Source organism: Somniosus microcephalus, chromosome 15 (genome assembly GCF_052327205.1).
Source record: "Somniosus microcephalus isolate GS21.2 chromosome 15, FLI_Smic_1.0, whole genome shotgun sequence".
Lineage (NCBI taxonomy): Eukaryota > Metazoa > Chordata > Chondrichthyes > Squaliformes > Somniosidae > Somniosus > Somniosus microcephalus.
The window spans coordinates 86,996,810-87,020,270 of record NC_141001.1 but is presented as its reverse complement, the minus strand read 5'-3'; the positions used below and the strand labels follow the sequence as shown (position 1 = coordinate 87,020,270).

At 44.2% G+C, this 23,461-nt stretch overlaps 1 protein-coding gene across 5 annotated transcripts in view; it reads right to left on the bottom strand.

The window, feature by feature from the left end:
* Positions 1-23,461, bottom strand: part of alkbh3 (alkB homolog 3, alpha-ketoglutarate dependent dioxygenase) — an 84,487-nt gene that overhangs the window by 22,565 nt on the left and 38,461 nt on the right. For all 5 annotated transcript variants that reach the window (XR_015081017.1, XR_015081016.1, XR_015081018.1 and 2 more), the window contains 2 exons: positions 18,335-18,423; positions 18,016-18,225 (listed from right to left, as the gene is read on the bottom strand). Coding sequence is in view for 2 of the 5 variants with exons in the window: in XM_086008093.1 (XP_085864219.1) it covers positions 18,016-18,225; positions 18,335-18,423 (299 nt within the window). In the remaining 3 variants the exon portion in view is untranslated. The remainder of the gene's footprint in view (positions 1-18,015; positions 18,226-18,334; positions 18,424-23,461) is intronic.

The following is a 23,461-nucleotide window of genomic DNA, read 5'->3' as shown; positions in this document are numbered from 1 at the left end:
ATCTTATACTCGTATCTGTTCAGTAGGTTAAACAGACAGTGCAGCTGTAATTTCATTTTTTTTTTAAACTTGCATTTATATAGTGCCTTTCACGAACACCGGACGTCCCAAAGCACTTTACCGCCAATGAAGTACTTTTTGAAGTGTAGTCACTATTGTAATGTAGGAAACGCGGCAGCCAATTTGTGCAAACAGCAATGTAGTAATGACTAGATAATCTGTTTTTGTTATGTTGGTTGAGATAAATATTGGCCAGGACACCGGGGATAACTCCCCTGCTCTTCTTCAAAATAGTGCCATGGGCTCTTTTACGTCCAACTTAGAGAGCAGACCTTGGTTTAATCTCTCATCCGAAAATCATTTTTGGACACGTTTTATTTAGACACCCGATGATTACTAGAATATATGGACAAAAAATGGACCAGGATGTGGCCTTAACACTGAGTCAGTGCTGAAAGATTACTGCAGTGATCGGTGAAGCAATATATTAAATGTATTATGATAGCAAAATACTGCGGATGCTGGAAATTCGAAATAACAGCAGAAAACGCTGGAAAAACTCAGCAGGCCAGGCAACATCCGTGGAGAGAGGAATAGAGTCAACGTTTCGGGTTGAAATCCTTCTACAGAACTGAGAGAAAAGGCAGGAAATGAAACAAAAGGCAGTTTGGGGGCTGGGAAATGGGGGAGGGGATGAAAGAAGAGACATTAAGAGATATTCAAGGTGAGACGAGATAGTAATAGGACAGGTAAAGAAACAGACAATGGCTCTAAATGAAGTGTGAAATGCGCTGGCAGAGTGAGAGACTGCTGCCATGTGGGAGAGAGAAAAACAAGGAAAAGTCACAAACCAAAAGTGTGGATAAAAAATATAAAAATATAATAGGGGCCGAGATTATGATCTGAAGTTGCTGAACTCAATATTGAGTCCGGAAGGCTGTAAAGTGCCTAATCGGAAGATGAGGTGCTGTTCCTCGAGTTTACGGTGAGCTTCCGTGGAACAATGCAAGAGGCCGCAGACGGTGAGGTCCGAGTGGGAATGGAACGGTGAATTGAAATGACAGGCGACCGGAAGCTTGGGGTCCCCCTTACGGACTGAACGGAGGTGTTCCGCAAAGCGGTCACCCAATCTGCATTTGGTCTCCCCAGTGTAGAGGAGTCCACATCGTGAGCAGCGAATACAGTATACTAGATTGCAAGAAGTACAAGTAAATTGTTGTTTCACCTGGAAGGGGTGTTTGGGGCCCTGGACAGTGGGAAGGGGGGAGGTATAGGGGCAGGTGTTGCATCTCCTGCGCTTGCACGGGAAGGTGCCGGGCGAAGGGGAAGGGGTGCTGGGGGTGATAGAGGAATGGACTAGGGTGTCTCGGAGGGAGCGGTCCCTACGGAATGCCTTTTGTTTCATTTCCTGCCTTTTCTCTCAGTTCTGTAGAAGGGTTTCGACCCAAAACGTTGACTCTATTTCTCTCTCCACGGATGTTGCCTGACCTGCTGAGTTTTTCCAGCGTTTTCTGTTGTTATTAAATGTATTGTGTGTGTTAAACCTAGGGAAGGTCATTACGAGATACAAGCAGAGGACAATTTACTGCATCAAAGTCCACATGCGGCTCACATTGTTCAAATACATTTGTTGCCATTTTAAAACAAAATGGAGGTGCACTGTATTCTGATATTCTCCAAACAATCACTGTTCACATTGCCATAGAATGGTTCTAATTAGCAATAAAATTACAGACAAGATTAATCAGTAACAGCCTGCCAGGACCACTTGATATTGCAGAATTACTATGAAATTTTGTAGCCAGTTTTGTAAAACCCGTGTGCACACGAAGATGGATCATTTTAGCTATATTTGAAAATTGCAAAATTACAATAATTTTGGCTACAATTTTTATTACTTTATTACAGTGTGCAGTGTTGCACTGTGCTTTGGAAAGTTCTTATTTAGAGCATCTGTCAATAAGAGGGAGCTTGTAAACCCTTTAATTGTTGGAACTACAGCTGGACTACAATGACTCGATAACTTTTGCAAGTCTTCCATTTTCAAAAGTCGTAACACAAATTTTGGCTAGTTGTCTCTCTGCAACTTCCGATCAGAGGTTTCCTGCAGACGGATGCCTCTGATTGGAAAAAATCTACGCACTTACCTGCTGGCTCCGTAGGTCCCGAGGCTCGCGATCCTGGGCCTCTCCACTACGAAATGCGTAGAGGCCCAGGTATCCCAGGGGTGCAGGCGGTTCGCAAGCGTCCCTGGGATCACGTGGGCCATGGGGAACCAATCAAAGAAGGGAATCCCCCTTCACACTTTTGACAGGTCTCTCTGCACAGAACTGTCAAAAGTATGACTGGGGATCACTTAAAAAAGTTAAACATTAAATAATTTTTAAAAAATCATGTATTTAAAATTAGTTAAGATTATATTAAATTAAATATTGTAAATAAAAATTAAATTAAAAAAAAATTAAAGTTTTTTTACAGGGCTAAAAATAAACTTACCTTTTTAAAAAGTTTTTAAAATTATAAATGAGTGAAAACATTTTTTTTTAAAAACTCTTATGCTGGTAAAAACAGGCCTTACGCCTGCTTTTACCAGGCGTAAGATTATTAAAGGCTTTCAGCGGGCGGAAGTTGTGCAGAAAGCACGCGGATGATCTGTCAAGAGAATTCTTGACAGATTGCAAGTGCCGGGTTTTAGCGCATGCCTGAAACCTGCATTTGCGAGGCCTCTACGGGTGCGTACACACCTCGTACCACCCGTGGGGGTCAGAAAATCCAGCCCGTTGTTTTCTTTAAAAAAATGTTTTAGAATTTTAGCATTCTTTGCTTTCATAGAATTACATGGAATATACAGCACAGAATCAGGTCATTCGACCCAATCAGTCCATGCTGGTGTTTATACTCCATGCGAGCCTCCTCCCATCCTTCCTCATCTAACTCTATCAGCATAACCCTTTATTCCTTTCTCTCTCATATGCTAATCTAGCTTCTCCTTAAATGCATCTATACTATTCACCTCAACCACTCCCTGTGGTAGCGAGTTCCACATTCTCACCACTCTCTGGGTAAAGAAGTTTCTTCTGAATTCCCTATTTGATTTCTTGGTGACTATCTTATATTGATGGCCTCTTGTTTTGCTCTTCCCTAAAAGTTGGAAACACTCTTTCTGTATCTACTCTATCAAACCTTTCATAATTTTAAAGATCTTTATTAGGTTATTCCTTAGCCTTCTCTTTTCAAGAGAAAAGAGACCTAGCCTGTTCATCCTTTCCTGATGGGCATAATTGCACAGTTCTGGTATTATCCTTGTATAGTACATCTTTTTTGCACCCTCTCCAGTGTCTCTATATCCTTTTTATAATATGGCGACCAGAACTGTACACAGTACTTCAAGTGTGGTCTAACCAAGTTTCAATACAAGTTTAGTGTAATTTCTCTACTTTTCAATTCTATACCTCTAGAAATAAATCCTAGTGCTTGGTTTGCTTTTGTTATGGCCTTATTGACCTGCGTCGCAAATTTTAGTGATCTGTGCTCCCAGATCCCTTTGCTCCTCTACCCCATTTAGATTATTTTCTAAGTAATATGTGACCTCCTTATTTTTCTTACCAAAATATAATACCTCACACTTATCTATGTTGAAAATCATTTGCCAATTATATGCCCATTCTGCAGATTAATGTATTCTTGTAATTTGTTGCAGTCCTACTCAGTGTTGACTATCATTCCCAATTTGGTGTCGCCGCAAATTTAGAAATTTTGTTTTTGATTCCAAATTCTCAATCATTAATATAAATTGTGATCCCAGCACTGACCTTGTGAGACCCCACTTCCCACCTTCTACCACTCTGAATAGCTACCCTTTACTCCTACTCTCTACTTTCTATCTTTCAGCCAGCTAGCTAGCCATTCTGCTACTTGTCCCCTGACTTTGCATGCTCTGACCTTATTCATTAGTCAGTCTATTATGTGGTACCTTATCGAAGGCCTTTTGGAAATCTAGATATATTAGCTGCGATTTCACCGACCGGGCGGATCCGGGGCGGCCGGGGTTGGTAACGTGGTCCCAGCCCACTGCCTGCTCCATCCCGCTCTCTCCAAGTGATTTTACGTTGATTGGTTGTTAAGCCCACCCAGCAAGGTTCCCAGCCAATTAAAAGGAAGCGGGTTTGATGATGTCGTTTGATGACGCGTCATCAGCCGGTTCCCTTAAAAGGGGCCATGTCCAAATTGATTTTGACAGTTATGCGGTCAGTGTTCTACAGCATTGAGGTGCTGCAAACACTGCAGAGATGCATGGCTGCACCCAGGTTCTCCCATGACTCCCTCCATTTGCTTATGGAGGGAGTCACAGCACGCAGGGAGGTTCTCTTTTCTGCCCATGGGCGGAAGAGACCTCCCCAGGAGATCAACGCAGCCTGGTTGTACATTGCACAGGAGGACACAAGCAGAGATGTTGTCAGGAGGGCCAGGCTGCAGTGGTGCAAACCTTTCAATGATCTCAGTAGCTCACGAAACGTTAGTACAAAGCCACACGCAACCTCATCCTGCTGTGCCTCTCATCACATCCCCATCACTCTGCCTTCCCTACCCTACTCCTGCACATCCTTACTCACACCAATTTACCAAATTGTTTCAAACCTAGGGTATTCCAGTAATCTAGTCAGTTCAGGTGTAAATGTAAATTCAGCTCCCACACACCAATTACAGTTAACACCTCTTCGCTGGTTCCTCCAGTCATCAGCATTCATGGGTTTGAGACAAAATTATTCCAAAAGATTCAATGCAAGAAAACAATGGCCAACAGTATCCAGCTTAAAACAAGATCTGATAAAGAATGAAATTGAACTTGTATAATTTCTTTTTACATCCTTGGGACATCACAAAGTGAACCAGTGAATTAGTTTTGAAGTGTTATGTAGACAAACAGAGTTGTAAATACACAGCAATATCCCACAAACAGCAAATGAGATCAATGACTAATTAATTGCTATTTGGCACTTCAGGTTGAGGGAAGAACGTTGGCCAGGACATCAGGAGAATATCCAGCTCTTCTCTGAATAGTGCCATGAGATCGTTTATATTTATTTGAATAGGCAGATAAGGGGTTGGTTTAATGTTGCATCGCTGTCTGCACCATTCCCTTTGAAGTGTCTGCCTAGATTATGTGCTTAAGTCCTAGAGTGGGATTTTGATGATAGGATTCCCTTTTTAATACGTAGAGTAGAAGTCATTCACATTAATGCTGCTGTTCTGTGGCACTCACACAATGTCTAGATATGAATTGTTGTGGGGAAAAAACCCAGTAAATGCCAGAAATCTGAAAAACAGAAAATTCTGGAAATACCCAACAGATCCATCAGCATCAGAAAAAAGAACAAAAACAGATTAAACTTCTTTTCAGTTGCTGATGGACCTGTGTATTTTTTTAATTTTCTGTTTTTACATTGAGATGTTCATTGGTCAGAAGCTGCATTTTAGTGATTGTGAAAGGAAATCTTTCTTCCTCACCCGCAATTTTATGATATACTTTAAATGTGCCCCCATTCTACTGGTTTACCTGGCATACATATCAATTTAAGGCCTCTCCTTATGCCTTTCTCAAACTAAGCACAAGGTGGTATGAAATTACCTACTCCCACCCCCGTCTTCTCCCCTCTCCCCTCTATTTTTATTTACATTTTTTCTAATATAACCTATTCTAGCTTTCCTTTTTTTTTGCCTTTAAAATAACATTAAGTTAAAACTACATTCTTTATTTTCTTTGCATTCTGGACTCTCAGTCCATTTTGGAGGTTGAAGGAACACTAGAAAAAGAAATTGCCGCCAACTGTCTGGAAAAGAGCTCCAAAGGCCTGCTTTTTGGCCAACTAAATGCCAGTACAAATTTTTGATGTATTTTGAAGCAAAGACCTGCTACTGCAGCACGCGTTATCTTGTCTACACCCGGCAAAATACCAATGCAATGCGGGAAAGGCAGGTAGATGAAACTGCTAAGTATGAAAACACCGCAAGTGTGACCCTGAGCTTCCAATCACCTGTCATTTTAATTCCTAGCTCTGAATCCCACTCTGAACTCTCTGTCCTTGGCCTCCTACACTGTTCTAATGAAGCTCAACAGAAGCTCGAGGAACAACAACATGTAGTTACATAGCGCCTTTAACATAGTAAAATGTCGCAAGGCGCTGCACGGGAGTATTTTAAGACAATAAATGTGACACCGAGCCACATAAGGAGAAATTAGGGCAGGTGACGATAACGTTGGTCAAAGAGGTAGGTTTTAAGGAATGTCTTAAAGGAGGAAAGAGACACTCACTGGAAGGGGACACACCGCGGGACACACTCACTGGAAGGGGACGCACTCACTGGAAGGGGACGCACTCACTGGAAGGGGACGCACTCACTGGAAGGGGACACCGCGGGACACACTCACTGGAAGGAGACACACTATAAGGAGGACGGGGCCCAGGGGCGAGGACGGGGCCCTGGAGTGTCGCAGCGTGGACCAGCAGCGGGGACCAGCAGCGGGGTCGGGAGAACCACACTGTAGCCTATGACACCCAGGCAGTGAGGACCTGCGGGAGGGTGGGAGGAAGACAGTAGGCGTATGTTTGTGTGTGTGTGCTAGGCCGATGTAGCAGAGCCTGGTCTCCAATTGTCTTGGATCCCCTTGCCATTGGACCAAGACCTTGCTCTGTCAAGCCCGTGTGGTAACTGGTGTGCAACGGCCACCCCATGTTAAAAGAATTCACGCACATGCATCTTCCACCCTTTAAAATGAACTTCAGGACCTGGAACATCAGGATCCTCATGGACAACCCCAACAGCGACAGACTGGAACGCCGTACTGCTATTGTTGCCCAGGAGCTCAGGCGTTTCGACATAAACATTGCTGCCCTAAGCGAGTCCCGGTGGGCAGGGGAAGGCCAGCTCAAGGAGCAAGGCGGTGGTTACACCTTCTTCTGGAAAGGCAAACCTGAAGAAGAACGCCGCCTCCATGGGGTAGGTTTCGCCATTAAAAAATGAGCTAGTTGAGCGTCTGAGAGACTCCCCTTGTGGAATAAACGAATGCCTCATGACTTCGGCTCACCCTAGCCCGGAACCAGTGCGCTACGGTCACCAGTGTGTACGCCCCAACACTGGAAGCCACAGACGAGACCAAAGAGGAATTCTACTCCAGTCTCGAACAATCCCTCTCCCGAGTCCCAACGGGCGACAAGCTGATCCTCCTTGGTGACTTCAACGCCAGAGTTGGAAAGGACACAGACCTCTGGGGAGATGCGATTGGCAGAGCGGGTGTAGGGAAAGCCAACTCCAATGGTACCCTCCTCCTGACGAAATGCTTAGAACATGGCCTTGTCATAACCAACACCTTGTTCCATCAGAGAGACAAGTACAAGGCTTCATGGCAACACCCTCGCTCCAAGCACTGGCATCTACTGGACTACGTCATCGTCTGAGCGAGGGACCGCAAGGACGTCCGCATCACCCGCGCCATGACAGGAGCGGACGACTGCTGGACAGACCACCGCCCAATCCGCTGTATCACCTCCATCAACGTAGCCCCAAAACAGCGGCAGCAACAGAAGCAATGCCGCAGGAAAATCAACGCTGGAGCACTCAAAGACCCTGCTAAGAAAGCCCTATTCAGCCTGCGCCTCACAACCAACCTGCCGACTCCCAATGATTCAGAGACACAGAGTGTCTAAAGCGCCTGGTCTGCACTCAAGGCCTCCATAATCAGCACCTGTGAAGAGACGCTCGGTCACTCGACCAGGAAACACCAAGACTGGTTCGACGAGAATGATCAGGAGATCCAGGAGCTAATAAATCGCAAGCGCAAAACATTCCTGATCTGGAAACAGCAACAGAACTCAACAGCAAGGCGGCAGCTCTACAGACGCCTGAAGGCCAAGGTCCAACAAAAAACTCACGACCTAAAGAACAGATGGTGGGTGGAGAAAGCGCAGGAGATCCAGCAGCTAGCCGACAACCACAACTTGCGTGGATTCTTTAGCGCAGTTAAGTCTGCCTACAGCCCAAGCACCCAAGGTCATACCCTACTGCAGGCCAAGAATGGAGAGGTACACATCAAGGACAGAGAGGCCGCTGTTAGTGCCCGCTGGAAGGAGCACTTCGAAGATCTCCTTAATCAAGACTCTGTCTTCGATGCAAGTGTCCTCAACTCCATCCCGCAGCATGCTACCTGCCACCACCTCGGCACAGCCCCAGCCCAGCACGAGGTTGAAAAGGCCATCCGACAACTGAAGAACAACAAGACGTCAGGAGCAGATGGAATCCCTGCCGAGGTGCTAAAATATGGCGGATGAGCACTACCCGATACGAGACTCCCAAAACAAGCACTCTATTAGAGCTCATACACAGCAACAGAGCCCCAGGTGGGCAGAGGAAACGCTTCAAGGACACCCTCAAAGCCGCCTTGAAAAAGTGCAACATCCCCAACGACACCTGGCCCAAGACCGCACAAAGTGGAGGAGAAGCATCTGGGAAGGCGCCGAACACTTCGAGTCTCTTCTCCGGGAGCAAGCGGAAGCCAAGCGCAAACAGCGGAAGGAGCGCATGTCAACACAAGCACCCCACCCACCCGCCCCTTCAATCACCGTCTGCCCCACTTGTGACAGAGACTGTAGGTCCCGCATTGGACTCATCAGTCACCTGAGAACTCATTTTTAGTGTGGAAGCAAGTCATCCTCGGTTCCGAGGGACTGCCTAAGAAGAAGAAAGGAGGAAAGAGAGGTAGCGAGGTGGAGAGGTTTAGGCAGGGAATTCCAGAGCTTAGGGCCTAGGCAACAGAAGGCATGACCACCAATGGTTGAGCGATTATAATCAGGGATGCTCAAGAGGGCAGAATTAGAGGAGCGCAGATATCTCGGGGGGGGGGGGGTTGTGGGGCTGAAGGGGATTACAGAGATAGGAATGGGCAAGGCCATGGAGGGATTTGAAAACAAGGATGAGAATTTTGAAACTGAGGCGTTGCTTAACCGGGAACACAGGGGTGATGGGCGAACGGGACTTGGTGCGAGTTAGGACACGGGCAGCCGAGTTTTGGATGACCTCAAGTTTATGTGGGAGGCCAGCCAGGAGTGTGTTGGAATAGTCAAGTCTAGAGGTAACAAAGGCATGGACGAGGATTTCAGCAGCGGATGAGCTGAAGCAAGGGCGGAGACAGGCGATGTTACGGAGGTGGAAATAGGCGTTCTTAGTTATGCTGCAGATATGTGGTCGGAAGCTCATTTCAGGGTCAAATATGACACCAAGTTTGCAAACAGTGTGACTCAGCCTCAGACAGATGTTAGGGAGGGGGATGGAGTCAGTGGCTAGGGAACAGAGTTTGTGGCGGAGACCGAAAACAATGGCTTTGGTCTTCCCAATATTTAATTGGAGAAAATTTCTGCTCATCCAGAACTGGATATCGGACAAGCAGTCTGACAATTTAGAGACCGTGGAGGGGTCGAGAGAAGTGGCAGTGAAGTAGAGCCAGTGTACATGTGGAAACTGATGCTATGTTTTTAGATGATGTCGCCAAGGGGCAACATGTAGGTGAGAAATAGGAGGGGGCCAAGGATAGATCTTGGGGGACACCAGAGGTAACGATGCGGGAGCGGGAAGAGAAGCCGTTGCAGGTGATTCTCTGGCTACGATTGGATAGATATGAATGGAACCAGGCGAATGCAGTCCCACTCAGCTGGACGATGGTGGAGAGGCGTTGGAGAAGGATGGCATGGTCAACCGTGTCAAAGGCTGCAGACAAGTCAAGGAGGACGAGGAGGGATAGTTTACCTTCATCACAGCACCTCATCTTTCGATTAGGCACTTTACAGCCTTCCGGACTCGATACTGAGTTCAACAATTTCAGATCATAACCACAGCTTCCATTTTTTTTTGGACAGCAGCTGTTGGTAATGATTCTGCTATTGTTATTGACAGCTCCTCTTGACCCATCTTTTGTTTCTTTATTTATTCCATTACCATTCCCTTTTGCCGTGCACCATCATCCCTTTTGTCATTTAATCTCCCCTTCCCCTGCCTCTGTGCTTGCTTAAAACCCATTACATCTCTAACTTTTTCCAGTTCCGTTGAAAGGTCATCGATCTGAAATGTTAACTTTGTTTCTCTCTCCACAGATGCTGCCTGACCTGCCGAGTATTTCCAGCATTTTGTTTTTATTTCAGGTTTCCAGCATCTGTAGTATTTTTCTTCTGTATGAAAACAACAAAAGCAGAGCGCCTTTACAACAAAATCTACCAATGACAACTTGCATTTATATAGCGCCCTTAACATAAAAAGCATTTCAAGGCGTTTCGCAATGGATAAAAGTAGAAGAATAGATGCTAAGCCATGGAGGGAGAGTTTAGGATGGGTGAGCAAAAATAGGTCGAGAAGGTTTTTAAAGTTAGAACAGGTGAAGAGGCACAGAGGTTTAGGGAGGGAGTTCCAGAGAGAGGTCATGGTAGTTGAACGCTCTGCCATCAATAGTGAGCTGAATAGAGGGCTGTGGGAGGAGGAATCATAAGACGAAGGGGCGAAAATACGATACAAGGCTGCAGGAAGAAGACAAGGTTGAGGATTTTAAGTTAAATACATGGAGGACAGGGAGCCAGTGCAGGTTAGGAAGGTTGGGGTTGAAAGGCAAGCTGGACTTGGTGAGGAACAGGATACGTGTGGCTACATTTTGCATAGTGTAGCATGGGAGGCTATCAAGGAGGGCATTGGAGAAATCAAGTTTAGTGGTGACAATAGGTCTTACTGGTGGAGGGGCTTAGGTGGAGATAAGTGGTCTTGGTGACAGATAGGATGTGAAGTCTGAATCTCAGCTCTGACTGAACAGAATGCTAAGGTTTTTCAGGGTCTAGTTCATGCTGAGCAAGTGGCTGGGGAAAGGGATAGAGTCAGTCACAAGAGAGTGGAGTTTATGGTGGCTGCAAAAATAGTGGCTTTGGTCTTCCTGATGTTTAGCTGGAGGACATTTTGACTCACCCATGGCAATGTTGATCAGTCAGTCTGACAGCACAGAGATACTGGAGAGAAAGAGCTGGGTGTTGTCAGCATATGTATAGAAACTAACCCGGTGTCTGTGGACAATGTTTCCAAGGGACAGCATATAGATGCGAAAGAGAAGGCTATTGAAAATAAATCCTTACAGACAACGTGGAGGCAGGAAGAGAAACATAGAAACATAGAAGATTGGAGCAGGAGTAGGCCATTCGGCCCTTCGAGCCTGCTCCACCATTCAATGAGATCATGGCTGATCATCCAAATTCAGTACCCTGTCCCTGCCTTCTCCCCATATCCCTTGATCCCTTTAGCCTCAAGAAACATATCCAACTCTTTCTTGAATATATTTAATGAACTGGCCTCCACCGCCCTCTGTGGCAGAGAATTCCACAGGTTCACCACTCTCTGGGTGAAGAAATTCCTCCTCATTTCTGTCCTAAATGGCTTACCCCTTATCCTTAGACTATGACCCCTGGTTCTGGACTCCCCGGCCATCAGAAACATCCTTTTTGCATCTAGTCTGTCCAGACCTGACAGAATTTTATAGGTTTCGATGAGATCCCCTCTCAATCTTCTAAACTCCAGTGAGTATAAGCCCAATCGACACAATCTCTCCTCGTACGTCATTCCTGCCATCCCAGGTATCAGCCTGGTGAATCTTTGCTGCACTCCCTCCATGGCAAGAACGTCCTTCCTCAGGTAAGGTGACCAAAACTGCACACAATACTCAAGGTGTGGTCTCATCAAGGCCCTGTACAACTGCAGCAAGACATCCTTGTTCTTGTACTCGAACCCTCTCGCTACGAAGGCCAACATACCATTTGCCTTCTTAACCGCCTGCTGCAGCTGCATGCTTACCTTCAGCGACTGGTGCACAATAACACCCAGGTCTCTTTGCACTTCCCCTTCTCCCAATCTATTGCCATTCAAATAATAATCTGCCTTCCTGTTTTTGCCACCAAAGTGGATAACCTCACATTTATCCACATTATAGTGCATTTGCCATGTTTCTGCCCAATCACCCAACCTGTCCAAATCGTACTGGAGTTTCACGACATCCTCCTCACAGCTTACCCTCCCACCCAGCTTTGTGTCATCTGCAAATTTGGAGATATTACATCCAATTCCCTCGTCCAGATCATTAATATATATTGTGAACAGCTGGGGTCCTAGGACCGATCCTTGCGGTACCCCACTAGTCACTGCCTGAAATAAAGAGTAGATTGCCTTTCAAAAGCTAGGCTTTATTAACCTTAAAAAACCAGCAAGTACATGTTGAGCACCCAGTCTCAACCACTGTAGAAAACTGAATTTAAGATGGCCACCACAGGTCACATGGAATCAACTAACCAATAAGTTTACAGCATATATCTCAAGGCAGGAAAACAGGCAACCAATTACAATGCTTCTTATAAAACAAGAATAATCAGCACATTCACCCCTCCTTTTAAAATATACTTCAACCTAGGTAGCCTTTACAGTTTACAATTAGTTATTTATGACTAGAGCAATACATGTATAATGCCTTCAACAATTTTAAAATTTTACTATTAATTAATTAATTATTTTAAAAGTCCATTTTTAATCGGTCGACCGGATATCTTGTTCGTGTCGACCTTCTTAGCCTTGATGGAGTTCCTTGCCCTCCCACACCAGGAGACACAGAAATATCTTCTGCAGGGAGGCTATCAACATCCCAATTATCAACGGTTTCCGGATTGGAAGTCCCATTAGAAGGTAGACTGGGAGGGTCATGAACATCCATCGGGGGCAGACTAAGAGAATTGTAAGTGTCTGCAATAGGATTGGAAATGTTCGTAGTATCTGTGACGACATCAACATTATCTGAATTATGGCTATTGTTAATGTCCTCAGGAGAGGGCTGGCCACCACAAGGAGCTAAGTCTTTAACTGAAACCGTACTTTTTTTCCCACCTTGGAATCGAATGTGAGCATATTGGGAATTTGCCTCCAATAGCTCCACCTCCTCCACTAAAGGATCATACTTTGACAGTCTAACATGGCGTCGGAGCAGCACAGGTCCCTGCATAGTAAGCCATGAAGGTACCGAATATCCCGTAGTGGATCTCCGCGGATAGTTGAAGAGCCTTTCATGGGGGGTCACATTAGTAGCCGTTGAAAGCAATGATCTAATGGCATGCAGGGCATCAGGCAGTACCATTTCCCACTGTGTATTCTTAAGGTTCCGGGATGTCAAAGCCAACATAACTGCCTTCCAGATCACCCCATTGTATCGTTCACACTGTCCATTACCCTGGGGATTATACGGGGTAGTTCTGCTAGTAGAAATTCCCCGACTCTGGAGGTATGCCTTCAACTGGGAAGACATAAAAGAACTTCCCTGATCCGAATGGATATACGCAGGCATCCCAAAGATGACAAAAAGTTGAGTCAGACATTTAATAACTGTAGCAGCTGATACATCTGCACAAGGAAAAGCAAAAGGGAACCTTGAAAACTCATCCACAACAGTAAATATATATCGATTCTGAGTCGTTGAAGGAAGAGGCCCCTTAAAATCAACGCTCAGGCGTTCAAAGGGAGAAGTAGCCTTTATAAGATGAGCTCGTTGAGGCTTAAAGAAATTCGGTTTACACCGGGCGCAGACAGAGCATGACGAAGTCATCCGCTTGACGTCTTCAACTGAAAAGGGCAAATTCTTACTGCGTACGAAGTGTATCATCCTCGTAACACCAGGATGGCACAAAGCATTATGAAGATTAATAAGCGTATCTCCGTGAAGCACAGAACAATAAGCCCTCGACAGCGCATCAGCGGCAACATTATCCTTCCCCGGACGATAGACTATATCGAAATGATAGCATGCCAACTCGATCCTCCACCTCATTATTTTATCATTCTTAATCTTTCCGAAATGTTTGACATCAAACATGAAGGACACAGATTTTTGGTCAGTTACTAACGTAAAATGTCGCCCAGATAAATAATGTCTCCATTTACGCAGTGCTTCTACTATTGCGTACGCCTTTCTCTCTATTGATGAATGTCTCTGCTCACTATTGCTCAGAGTACGTGAGAAAAAGGCCACAGGTCTTCCATTTTGGTTCAGGGTAGCCCCAATTGCAAAATCGGAAGCGTCCGTCTCAATCACAAAGGGAACCTGCTCATCAATAGAATGCACAACTGCTCCAAGGATATCCTTTTTAAGATTATCAAAACACATCCTGGCCTCCCATGATAGAGGATATGTCGTAACCCGAATAAGGGGCCGGATCTTCTGCGAGAAGTTTGCAATCCAATTAGAATAATAAGAAAACAGTCCAACAACTCGTTGCAAGGCCTTAGAATTAGTAGGGCAAGGTAACTCAGTGGTCGCAGCCGTTCTGGATCTGGTTTAATCTTGTTTCCCGAGATAATATACCCCAGTAAATTTACCTCGGTGGTCGAAAAGATACACTTCTCTTTATTGAAAGTTAAGCCAACTTTTTCCGCAACTTGAAGGAATCTTTCTAGATTAAAATCGTGCTCCACCCTTGATTTGCCACACACCGTGATGTCATCTAAATATGAGAAGGTGTCAGAGAGAGAGTTATCACTTATAAAAGCATCCATTGCCCGTTGAAAACAGGCGACACCGTTAGTAACACCGAATGGTACTCGGCAAAACTGGTACAGCTTTCCGCCAGCTTCAAAGGCCGTATATGGTTTGTCCCTCTTAGCGATAGGAATCTGATGATAAGCACTCTTTAGGTCAATAGTGCTAAAAACCTTATATTGAGATACTTTATTGATAAGCTCATCAATCTTAGGCAGGGGGTACGCATCTAATTGAGTATACCTGTTAATAGTTTGAGAGTAGTCTATCACCATTCGCTTCTTATGTCTCTCATTAGTGGTGACAACTACCTGTGCCCACCAGGGCGAAAAACTAGGTTCAATGATTCCTCCCGATAAAAGACGTTGAACTTCAGAATTAATAAATTCTTTATCCTGACTGCTATACCTTCTTGACTTGGTAGCAATTGGCTTACAGTCCGGCATCAAATTGGAAAAAAGTGATAATGGAGAAATGAATAAAGAAGTTAATCCACAAATAGACAAAAGTTGCTTGGTTCCTCCGAAAGAAAGACTGAGGGACTCATGTAATTGAAGCACATCATGACCAATCAAAATGTCCGCACAGAGATTAGGCAGAACGGATAGGCGTATATCAGTATACGTATTACCTAGGAGAATTAATTTCACAAGGCAACAACCAGCTACTTGTGAGGTGAGAGTCGTCTGAGCCATACACACCTGATAGGAAACAGGCAAAATTTTCAAACGCTTCTCCCTCACAAACTGAAAACTTATAAAGCTCTCAGTACTGCCCGTATCTATAAGGGCCTTCACTTCTAACCCATTAACTTGGGCCATAACTATAGCTTTGTTTAGGCCATGGGAAAAGGCGGCAGAAACTGATGCAATAAACGCCCTATCTAAAGGCTGAATGGTCGCAGAGGAGGCAACCGATTTGCAAACACGTGCATAATGACCTCCCTTGCCGCATTTACTACACACAGCCTCCCGGGCAGGGCACTTCAGACGGGGGTGCCGGGCGTTCCCGCAAAAATAACACTTCTGAATCCAAGAGGCAACAGCTGCCGAAGTAGAAACTGTTTCGGAATCTGGTAAACCACTCTTATTAAATCCACGTAACTCCCTTTCATCCGGAACTGCCGAAACCACGGTCGCAGGCCGATCAAAAAGAGCATAAGAATCCGAACTTCTCTGAGCCAAATCCAATGTAGAGGCTTGCTCAAAAGCACTCTTAAGATCCAAAGTCTTATTTTCTAATAACCGCTGACGAATTGATCTAGACAGTAATCCATTAATAAATGCATCCCGTACCGACTCTTCCTTATGTTCTTCTGCAGACACGGCCTTATAATTACAGTTAGCACCAAGGCGCCGGAGTGCTTGTAAATAAGCATCCAAGGATTCTCCCGCCTGCTGCCTATGGGCAGATAAAAGGTGACGTGCAAATACCTCATTTTTGGGTTTAACAAAAAAATTTTCCAACGTAGCAATAGCCAATTCATAAGTTTCACAGTCCAAAATATACTTATACACATCCGGAGCAATGTAGTTGATTAGTATATCCAACTTATTCAGAAATTGCTGATCCAACACACCCAAAAAGTTTTTAAATGTACGATACCAATGTTTCCATTGATCATCCACTCCTGCAGAATTAGGGTCAGCATTAAATCGTTCCGGTCGAAGATATCGTTCCATTATAGCAAAAGGTTAATAAATTGAAATAAAGAGTAGATTGCCTTTCAAAAGCTAGGCTTTATTAACCTTAAAAAACCAGCAAGTACATGTTGAGCACCCAGTCTCAACCACTGTAGAAAACTGAATTTAAGATGGCCACCACAGGTCACATGGAATCAACTAACCAATAAGTTTACAGCATATATCTCAAGGCAGGAAAACAGGCAACCAATTACAATGCTTCTTATAAAACAAGAATAATCACCACACTGCCTGCCACTCGGAAAACGACCCGTTTATTCCAACTCTTTGCTTTCTGTCCGCCAACCAGTTCTGGAGATGTGCTGGCTACAATCAGATAGATAGGAGTTGAAGCATGCAATGGTAATCCCACAGAACTGGATGGTGGAGGAGGATGGTTTTATCAAACACCACAGCGAGGTTGCAGACAAGAAGGATGGATAAGAAAGTCACAGTCAGAGGTGTAATTTGAAAATGAAAATCATGTCAGCCACCATCTTGGTTTCTCCATTAAGCTGAAGATTTACTTCCAGAAATAAAGTTTGCAATATAATAAAGACAAAAAAATTACAATATTTAACGTACCTTTTTTTGTGTTTAAAATATCTCCAAGATTGAGAAGCATTCAAGCCGAGTTCATGGGACTTCCCAGAGCTATCACGGTCAGCTCAAAGGAAGCCCAAACAAGGTAGCAGATTACAGATCACAGCATGCTCCACTGTGACTGTGTGTAGGAAAAGTCCAAGCATGCACTAAGGCCCTTCACAATCTAATAAACATGCCCACATTTTGGAGCTGGGGAAGGTGATTAATTTTAATGATTTACAGCCAGACTGGGTATTCACAGAGTGCGCCAGGACTTTGTCAGCTCATCCCTTCCCTCATCCAGTGATGGAAGTGGCATCATTGAGGAATGACAGCAGTGAAAAGACAGGGAAGATTTATCTGCAGCCAGGAATACTTCAGAAGTAACTTATGAATTTATTTACTTATATATAAAAAATCAAAACAATGCAAAGCATTAACCTTTGAGCTCTTTCAGAGGCAACTATATTAAAAAGATTTATGCAGTTACATGCGGGTTTACTTATTTATGTGATTTTGATGTACTGTACCAGGAAACAAGTCTTTATCTACCTGCAGTGGACAAGGAAAAACCAATGCTTCACAAACCAAGGAAAAATCACTGTCACAAACTCATCAAATTTGTACCGTGATGATGTACACCCTCTCCCCCCATTCTCATATCCAAGCTCTCAGCCCCTTGTAACACCATAACCTCCGACTCACCTTGAGCAATGCCATAGGAGATCTACCACGAATATAAAATAACCTGCAACTCGCTTTGTTCTGTAATATAGTGGAACCTTGATTATCCATATTCCAATTATCCTGATTATCTTTGAATTTTTGCCAGACAAAATCACGCACGAGACATTTCCTCTTTAAACAATCAAATAACATTTCTTCAGTTATTTCTAGTTCAAATTATTTTATTAATAAACGACATCATAATATTTCTTTTGTTATTTGTATGTGTTTTTATTACCGTGTCTATAGTATTGCTGTGTTATATGTGCAAGACCAACTCTTGATTTTTTTGTCAATTACCATTAACTACTGGGGTTTCCCTCTATTACAGGTGATAATTCAGATTTGACTGTATTTCACTTAATTTTATCATAATACAATTATGTGATGTCCTTTGTCTCTAAAGCGATTTAAAATAAAAGCTGAACTTACTGGAGGTGGTTTTTTCCTCATTTCAAAGTTCCTGGTTTCCCCAAAGCTGAGTGATGCAATAATAGGGTTTCTTCCCAGCAATGGTTCATCATCACTGTGCCAATCAATGCTGTCCTTGCCATTTCGATACAGATTGCAAAGAAGAGAATTAAAGGTATATCCAGTTACTTCCTCAATGTGATCCTTCAGCATAGTCAGCAAAGGGTGCCACTAAATGGAACACAATAGATTATCACCAGATCATTAAAAAAAAACCTGGTGTATCCAAGGATAGCATCACAGATGGGTAGTTTGTTTTAAAGAAGCTGAAATAACATACACGAGGGTTTGATTTCATAGTCGAGCGGGAGTATGTATAAGGGAGCTCTCCATACCAGGCTGTGAGTCGTGGCTCCTGATATGATCTATCTGCAGCACATAAAACATTCACAGGTGAAAATAAGTCCTTTCACCAACATTATATAGTTCCAAATATACCACATTATAGTCTTTTGTATTGATCCTTAAAACAGGATTTCCACAATATCAAGCAAGAGCAAGTCAAAAAGAGAATCAGCCACGATTCTCACTCGAGTCCATTCTATGACCCTGCTGGAAAGTGCATCATTATGGATGTCTGGTGAGGAAAGGAGAGAGTTTGGCTGTGATGCCCCCATAGTCTTCAGTCACTATCTACAAGCTGACAATGAAACAAATACAAGTCCCTTCAGGTAGGTTGCAATTTAAAAAATATCTCTGCTTTACTCTTTTACCATTTTAGACATTATAGTGGTTGTTTCAAACACATCAGGTTTGGAGTTGCACTTCAAAACACATAATACAAGTAACTGATCTATCAGGGTAGTTTCATTCGGTTTCCTCCTCCTCCTCTCCCAATGCACCCTCTTGGATAGTCTATCCATGTTTCATATTGAAAGGAACACTATGGAATGTTTCCTTTAAAATGATGGGGCAACTGAAATTATTCACAAAGCACTTCTGAAATGATAAGAACAAAGAGTACAAAATGTTAAGTTTGTTTTATGGAACACTGTTATATTGCATAGTAACAATGGAAATTATGATGAACCTGTATAAAACACTGGTTCGGCCCACAACTGGAGTACTGTGTCCAATTCTGGGCACCACACTTTAGGAAGGATTAGAGAAGGTGCAGAAAAGATTTACGAGAATGATTCCAGGAATGAGGGACTTCAGTTATGTTGATAGACTGGAGAAGCTGGGGTTGTTCTCCTTGGAGCAGAGAAGATTGAGAGGAGATTTGATAGAGGTGTTCAAAATCATGAGGGGTCTGGATAGCGAGAAACTGTTCCCATTGGCAGAAGGGTCGAGAACCAGAGGACACAGATTTAAGGTGATTGGCAGAAGAACCAAAGGCGGCATGAGGAAAAGCTTTTTTACGCAGCGAGTGGTTAAGATCTGGAATGCACTTAAAGAATGAGGTGGAGGCAGACTCGATCTTATCTTTCAAAAGGAAGTTGGATAAGTATCTAAGGGAAAAAATTTGCAGGGCTACAGGGAAAGGGCAGGGGAGTGGGACTAGCTGAAGAGTCGGCATGGGCTCGACGGGCCGAACGGCCTTCTTCCGTGCTGTAACCATTCTATGATTCTAATCTTGCTTCAAAACAGAAATCAGAAGCTAGGCAATCAGTTTATAAAAGTTGTCAGTTTAATCCCACAATCAACAAATCTGATCAAAGCTCTGCAGTCCTGCCACATCCAGTCGTGAATGGTGGAGGACCATTAAACAACTGATGGGAGGAGGCGGCGCCATGAACATCCCCAAACCTCAATGATGGCAGCGCCCAGAACGTGAGTGCAAAAGACAAGGCTGAAGCATTTCCAACCATCTTCAGCCAGAAGTGAAGAGTGGATGATCCATCTCGGCTTCCTCCTGAGGTCCCCAACATCACAGAAGCCAGTCTTCGGCCAATTCGATTCACTCCACATGATATCTAGAAACAGCTGAGCGCACTGGATACAGCAAAGGCTATGGGCCTCGACAATATCCCGGCTGTCGTGCTGAAGACTTGTGCTCCAAAACTAGCCGCGCCTCTAGCCAAGCTGTTCCAGTACAGCTACAACACTGACATCTACCCAACAATGTGGAAAACTGACCAGGTATGTCCTGTCCACAAAAAAACAGGACAAATCCAATCTGGCCATTTACTGCCCCAGCAAAGTGATGGAAGGTATTGGTGACAATGCTATCAAGGGGCACTTACTTACCAATAACCTGCTCACTGATGTTCAGTTTGGGTTCCACCAGGACCACTCGGCTCCAAACCACATTACAGCCTTGGTCCAAACATGGACAAAAGAGGTGAATTCCAGAGGTGAGGTGAGAGTGACTGCCCTTGACATCAAGGCAGCATTTGACCGAGTGAGTCCTAGTAAAATTGAAGTCAATGGGAATCAGGGGAAAGACTCTCCACTGGCTGGATTCATACCTAGCACAAATTAAGGTGGTTGTTGGAGGACAATCATCTCAGCCCCAGGACATCACTGCAGGAGTTCCTCAGGGCAGTATCCTAGACCCAACCATCTTCAGCTGCTTCATCAATGACCTTCCCTCCATCATAAGGTCAAAAGTGAGGATGTTCGCAGATGATTGTACAGTGTTCAGCTCCATTTGCAACTCCTCAGATAATGAAGCAGTCTATGCCCGCATGCAACAAGACCTGGACAATATTCAGGCTTGGGCTGATAAGTGGCAGGTAACATTCGCGCCACACAAGTGCCAGGCAATGACTATTTCCAACAAGAGAGAGCCTAACCACCGCCCCTTGACATTCAACGGCATTACCATCACCGAATCCCCCAACATCAACATCCTGGGGAGGGGTCACCATTGACCAGAAACTTAACTGGACCAGCCACATAAATACTGTAGCTATAAGAAAAGGTCAGAGGCTGGACATTCTGCGACGAGTGTCTCATCTCCTGACTCCCCAAAGCCTTTCCACCATCTACAAGGCACAAGTAAGGAGTGTGATGGAATACTCTCCACTTGCCTGGATGAGTGCAGCTCCAACAACACTCGAAGTTCGACACCATCCAGGACAAAGCAACCCGCTTGATTGGCACCCCATTCACCACCTTAAACATTCACTCCCTCCACCACCGGTACACCGTGGCTGCAGTCTGTACCATCTACAAGATGCACTGCAGCAACTCACCATGGCTTCTTCGACAGCACCTCCCAAACCTACGATCTCTACCACCTAGAAGGACAAGGGCAGCAGGCGCATGGGAACATCATCACCTCCAAGTTCTCTTCCAAGTCACACACTAGGAAATATATCGCCATTCCTTCACAGCCGCTGGGTCAAAAATCCTGGAACTCCCTCCCTAACAGTACTATGGGAGAACCTCCACCACGCAGACTGCAGTGGTTCAAGAAGGCAGCTCACCACCACCTTCTCAAGGGCAACTAGGGATGGGCAATAAATGTTGGCCTTGCCAGCGACGCCGACTTCCCAGGAACGATTAATAAAAAAGGAAGGTAACACCAAAGTGCACGCCATTTAACCAATCAGTTCAGGAAACACCACTGTTTCAGTAAGTGAAATGTTTGGTTAGCTGATCACAATAATTCCAATGTCGTACTGTATTAAATTATATTAATTTAGCAGAAAAAGGTACAGCATGATGAAAAATACTGGGCATATTGGAAGGTCTGGCCAATTCAGATAAGTGGCGTTCAGACAAACAGCAGTGTGTTTGCGGCACTCTTGTCTTCACAGTACTTATATTGCTATTCAGGGTGGGGAATGAAAAATAGAACACAGGTCAATACCCATGCTATAAAAAACAAAGAAATTTAGACTATTTAGTACAAACTTGCAATAAAAACAGACACATCGCATCACTAATGTGGTCCCATTCTCAATAAGAAAAAAGATAGAGATAGGAAGGTAAAGAAACAAAAATAGAAGGGAAGGGACTAGGACGAACCTCACTAACTTCCCTATATGCATGACAAGTTAATCAGATGTGTCTGAGTGATTACTTGGTCACACTCTGGAACAGCATTCTTGGAAAGAGATCCTACCTTCAGGGATTTTGCCTGATTAAGATGAATTGAATACATAATTTCCTCTTAGGGTAGGATTTGTCAGAACCACTGGAGGGACACAACCAATATATATAGGTATATATAAAATCAATCAACCTCCCATGCAGGGGTCCAAGCAACTCCAATGGAAAATGACCTTGAGCAGTGAACAGGACTGCTCTGGAGAAGGCATCGGTGTCAGAAAGGGATGAAGCCGAGGAACTGAAGATCCATTCTCTTATCTTTACCCCCGACAACATTATTCTCTCTTGCTCTTTGTTACATCAGAGCTATCACTGGATCCTAATTGCTCCTCTAATTATTTACCTGACGAAGGAGCAGCGCTCCGAAAGCTTGTGATTTCAAATAAAGCTGTTGGACTATAACCTGGTGTTGTGTGACTTCTTACATTTGTCCACCCCAGTCCAACTCCGGTATTTATTCTTGAACCAAGATCAAATTGGTTTTAATGAGCATTAGTATGTTAGTACTATAATCAAGGTATAGATATATGTGTGAGCATTTTGAGGAGAGAACACTACATTCAGAATGTTTCATTTTAGTTTGGCTATTACCATTTCTGAATGTAAAATCTAACAGACAGTTCCCACTAGGACTCATTGCAATAGGCAACCACAGCCTAGTGAGAAAGTAAATGATCAGATCCGGTGAAAATGTCTATGGCAAAGCAGTGAAAATGAATCACTATCATAGAAAAATTATGACACAGGAGGCCGCCATTCAGCCCATCGTGTCCGTGCCGGTCGGAAAAGAGCTACCCACCTTCCAGCACTAGGTCCGTAGCCCTGCAGGTTACGACTCTTCAAGTGCACATCCAAGTACTTTTCAAATGTGATGAGGGTTTCTGCCTTTACCACCCTTTCGGGCAGTTAGTTCCAGACCCCCACCACCCTTTGGGTGACATTTTTTCCCCCTCATCTCCCCTCTCATCCTTCTACCAACTACTTTAAATCTATGCCCCCTGGTTTTTGACCCCTCTGCTAAGGGAAATAGGTCCTTCCTATCCACTCTATCTAGACCCCTCATAATTTTATACATCTTAATTAAATCTCCCCTCAGCCTCCTCTGTTCCAAGGGAAACAACCCAGCCTATCCAATCTTTCCTCATAGCTAAAGTTTTCCAGTCCTGGCAACATCCTCGTAAATCTCCTCTGTACCCTCTCTAGTGCAATCACATCCTTCCTGTAATGTGGTGACCAGAACTGTACGCAGTACTCTAGCTGAGGCCTAACTAGTGTTTTATACAGTTCTAGCATAACTTCCCTGCTCTTATATTCTATGCCTCAGCTAATAAAAAGGAAAGCATTCCGTATGCCTTTTTAACTACTTTATCGACCTGTCCTGCTACCTTTAAGGATCTGTGGATAT